General features: G+C 42.9%; 1 protein-coding gene across 1 annotated transcript in view; it reads left to right on the top strand.

Annotated features, from left to right (window-relative positions):
- Window positions 1-4,475, top strand: part of MCF2L (MCF.2 cell line derived transforming sequence-like) — a 126,274-nt gene that overhangs the window by 119,203 nt on the left and 2,596 nt on the right. The window contains exon 26 of the mRNA XM_010144863.1: window positions 127-242. Within this exon, the coding sequence (XP_010143165.1) occupies window positions 127-242 (116 nt within the window). The remainder of the gene's footprint in view (window positions 1-126; window positions 243-4,475) is intronic.

Raw genomic sequence — 4,475 nt, 5'->3', positions numbered from 1 at the left:
TCATTCTTGCTAGCTATGATCTGGGAAGTAGCTAACAAATGGCTTTCAGCCAGTGGTCATCACTCCTGTTCAAACCCAAAGATGCTGGAGATGGATTGATTGTCTTAATTTTCTTCCAACAAACAGTCCTTCACGGAACCACCTCAGAAACACCAAAAAAACAGAGGAGAGAAAAGCTGATTTCACAAGTCTAGAAGGTTATGGCACCACAGTAGCACCAAAGTACCCTGAGAAAGGCAAAGGTGAGTTTACATGTATGTATTGTTATCGTTAAATGCAAAGAGCATGGCTGCACTGCGGATGCACAGGCAGATCCACCAGCAGAGAAGCCACGGTAGTGCAGGGTCATGCAGCATTGCGCCTGAATGAGCAGGGCTTTGCTGCTTTCAACCCTAAGGCATCCCGCCCACAAAGTGCTGCCCACGCTGCACCAGCATGCTGGTCCCATCTGCGCTTAGCTTGGGATTTCTGCATTCTGTTGTGTGGTGTGGACAGGCCCAAAGCCACCTCAAATGAAGGGTAGTCAAAAGAAAGTGGGAACTGTGTGTCATGAGGTCTGAGTCTGCAGTAGGTCTTCTCGTAGAGCTTCTCAGGTTTCTCTTCTTCTGGATAAATTTCTTGGTGTTACCTGGTCTGAAGAGTTTTGGTTTGTTTTCTCTTGAATTTTGGTTCCCCTCATAGAGATTATTTTCTGAACCAGTGGCAGTACAAGCCCCTGCACAGTAAGAACAACTGGCCACTTGGGTGGTTCTGTTGTACCTGGACATTCTGTTGTTCTTTCTTATCCTAACATGCAGGTTTTCTGGCAGGGCTGCAAACAATTTTTTGCCTTAATCTTTTTCATGGCCTTCTCCCCTTTCTTTCTGTGTCTCTCTCTTTCTTTGTAGATGACACTAGCTCTACCTCAGAATGCTCTGCACTGTCAAAAAAGCGCTTTACACTGCAGGGCTTTACTAACCTCACAAGTCAGAAAGGTAATTTTTTTAAAAAATGAAGTTAGACTGTTTTCTGTTCAAGGTTGTAACTGAAGGATCACTTTGTGTGTATGTATGTGTGTAGTGTAACAGGTTTTCAGAGTATGCGCTATATTGTTCTCCTAAGTTCAAGCGAGGTTCCTGAATCACTGACCCTGACAGGGAGTTTACAAAAGAAAATGGCTCCAGAGTAGGAGGGGGAGATGCAGCTGGGAAAAGTGGAGCTGTTGGAGATGCAAAGGAAGGAGCGCAGTTTCCAATGCCTCCAGTCTCACTGTCGAGACCAAGGAAGGAGTTTACAGTGCCCTGTTCCCGTAGGAAAACTAGAGGAGGGAAGTTGTCTCCAGATCAGACACCTGGCCGGCTTCTAGCTTCAGTGGATCTGCCCTAAACGTACCCTGTACTTGGCAAAAAGGAATCAAGGTTTTGCAAGAGTATTTCTATATTAGCATCCTTCTAACAGAACTCTCAAGGCCATGACTACAGCAGAATGTGTATGACAATGTTGTTCTGCCAGATACAAAATAAAAAAGAATTCCCCTATGCTTCCAGAAATGGTCCTTTTTTTTTTTCCCCCAAAATAGGCAATAGGAGTCTGAGACCTTGCTTGCTTCCTCCTGCCAAGTAATTGCACTGGTACACTCACTTTTTGCTTTGAACAGCTGTCTTTAAACAGTCTGAATTGCATTGAGATGATGGCACTTGTTCAGGAGCATGACTTTCTTTCCCCTGCCCCCCAAGCATCTTTTCAGAATGCCTTTTCAAAACCTGATTACCTTTGAGTTCCTTCTGGAGAGACTCTAGGGTTGTGTATCTAATGCTAATGAGGTGAGCACTAATATGCCATGCTTGCCTTGACAGAAACTCCATCTCCTTCTGCTAAAAGCCAGACATTGCCAATGATCCTTCTTACAGGACCAGGTATTGCTGTAGCACTAGATTTATATTAAAATGATTGCTTAATTTGGTAACGTTTGTCTAAAATTGAAATTAATTGTGTTCAGTTGATGTCTAGTTCTTTTAGAAATGCTGACTACGCTTCCATCTATTACTGTAAATTTTTCAATTTATCTTCAGTTATACTTAATTAATTCGTTCTGCTGTGATTGACCAATGACAGCTAAAATTAGAGCGATTACAGAAATTCGCTGGTTTTCCAGTGTAAACTCAAAGGTATTTAGCATGCAATCCACCTATTCTCTTTTTTCCAGTTCTTCAATATCTCTCTTCTGTGTTTTTTGCCTATTCATCCTCCTGCAGCTTCTCCTACCAGTCCTGAAAAAAAAGCTAAACGACACGAAGTAGTGAGTGATCCAACTCCTTTTGGTTTAAGAGGTATAGTGATACCACATCTTGTACTGCACAAATATCCACACATCACTCCTGTAATATATTATGTCAGAGCGCTGGGGATACCTATGTTTGCTGTTGTGTGCAGCAGTATTGGTTATCAGCTGGGTTTTTCCAAGAGGGTCCAAGCTTCTGTATGTACTGGTTTTGATAGCACAACTGGCTGAAGCTTTACTTTGGCATCAAATAAAGTAGCATATGGCTAACTAGTATTTAGGAGAGGGCAACGGGAAAGGGAGGTTCTGCTGAAGAAATAAGCAGAAGCTGAATGTTCAATGAAATTACAGGAGAGTCCAGTTGCTATGAGACATGTGGTTTTCCAATTAGCATTCTCCTGTCTCCATGCCCCTTGTGGAGAGGATTTAACTTTTGGAAAATATAAAAAAAAAAAACCCGAAACTCATGTACTGTAGTCAGCGTGGGAATCGTCACTGTCATGTGGAATTTCGATTTTAGATCTGCATTTATTACTGTAGTCACAGTCCTGTTGCATCTTTCTTTGGGTGATTGTAGGCAATTTTTACCACCCTGTGAACCCGGGATGATTTAACGGAACCCCTTGTAGCAGTTTGCCTGCTGTTGTCCCAGCCCACAGCTGAGCAAAGAATAGAAAAGCGTTTCAGTTAAATGACCCATTTCTAACCAGCAAGGCTATTGGTGAAGATTTGAGTACAAATCCCTAGGGCTAACTATCAAAGAGTAGTCCCTCTCTTCCCGACTCTACCACCACCTCTCTTAGAAAATACTGTTCTAAAGATGAAGCTGTTTCAAGCCCTACCATCATCCTCCTCTCCAGGTTTCCACAGTCTTTTTCTTTGTCTCACCCGTGGAAATGATGCAGGCTCAGCCACTGTGCTGGGGGAAACTATACAACACCATTCACCTTGTCTGAGCAGCAGGCAATGTAATCCTAGGCCAGATGCGTGCAGAAACTCCACAAGTGTGGATATGGGAGTTACAAACTTAATTTTCTGCTGGTAGCAGTCTAATCTCTGAGACCTCCAGGTACCATGGAAATCCTGAGGGCCTGAAAATGCTATCAGAAAGCAAGGAGTGTTTTGTGGCCATTTCCACAGATGCTGGAATTTTCCAGTGTAGAGAATCCTTGATCATTGCTAATTTACGATAAAATTGTTAAGTCCAAGGAACAGACTTGCTTGATTTGCTGTGCTGCCTAGCAGCCTCTCATGTTACAAAACCACTAAACCAAGTAAGTTAATCTAAGACATCCAGTAGAAACTCTCCTTTATGTCTCCCACCTTCTGATCTCTTTTCTGACACTTTCTCTCTTCTCCTTCCCCAAATCAAAGAGGGATAAGCACGCATTTGATCTAGGCATTTCAGGATGAAACTGAACCAGGTGATGGTCACAGCTCCCTGGTGCAGAGCGCATTGCCTCCACTCATTTCCTTTCACTGCTGTGTCGCTCACATCGCAGTGAGCTCAAGCAAGATGAATTAGGGACAGAACCACATCTTGTGGATAGATCTTATCTCTGTGAAGAAACATGTGGGCCCATTTCTGAAGAGAAGCAGTTAATGAATTCTTGGGTTTCCTGGCACCGTCAAATCTAAACTTCCTGCATAACCTTGTCTTTTCTCAAGACTGTCTGCCATTTTCTTACTTTTCCTGCCTTTATAGGGATCTCTGATTTAGTCACACCGTGCAGAATACACACATGCACACTGAATGTGCATGCGTAATTTTGGTGCCTGTAGTTAGCTAATATGAGTATGAGTGTAGTGATCAATTCCCTTCCCTGCCCAGGATGAAATGGGCTTTTATTGATACCAAAGTGCCATCTTGTATGAAGAGTAGAAGTCCTGTTGAAATGGCAGGATGAGACAGCTCTGCTCTTATCACAGTAGCAGAATATATGGAACAAAAGAGGCTGAGGAATAAGAGCTGTTACTCAAAATGTTCCAGATGAGCAGGCCAGTATGGTGCTACAAGGCAGAGCAATTACAGAGATTTCACTTTCTTTTTCTTTTGTACAACTCATAGGATCTGCTTCTAATAAGAGCTTGGAACAACTAGGAGAAACCAAGTTTTCTTTTGTGGCATTGTTCTTAGCTTGGAAATAATGGAAAGGGTTCCAGCTGTGTCCCACGAGCCAACTATAAGATGCGAGCTTCCAAGGAAATTTGCATG

The sequence above is a fragment of the Buceros rhinoceros genome, unplaced genomic scaffold (assembly GCF_000710305.1).
Source record: "Buceros rhinoceros silvestris isolate BGI_N320 unplaced genomic scaffold, ASM71030v1 scaffold3491, whole genome shotgun sequence".
NCBI lineage: Eukaryota > Metazoa > Chordata > Aves > Bucerotiformes > Bucerotidae > Buceros > Buceros rhinoceros.
The sequence above is the reverse complement of the archived record's forward strand: the minus strand, read 5'-3'. Positions and strand labels throughout refer to the sequence as shown.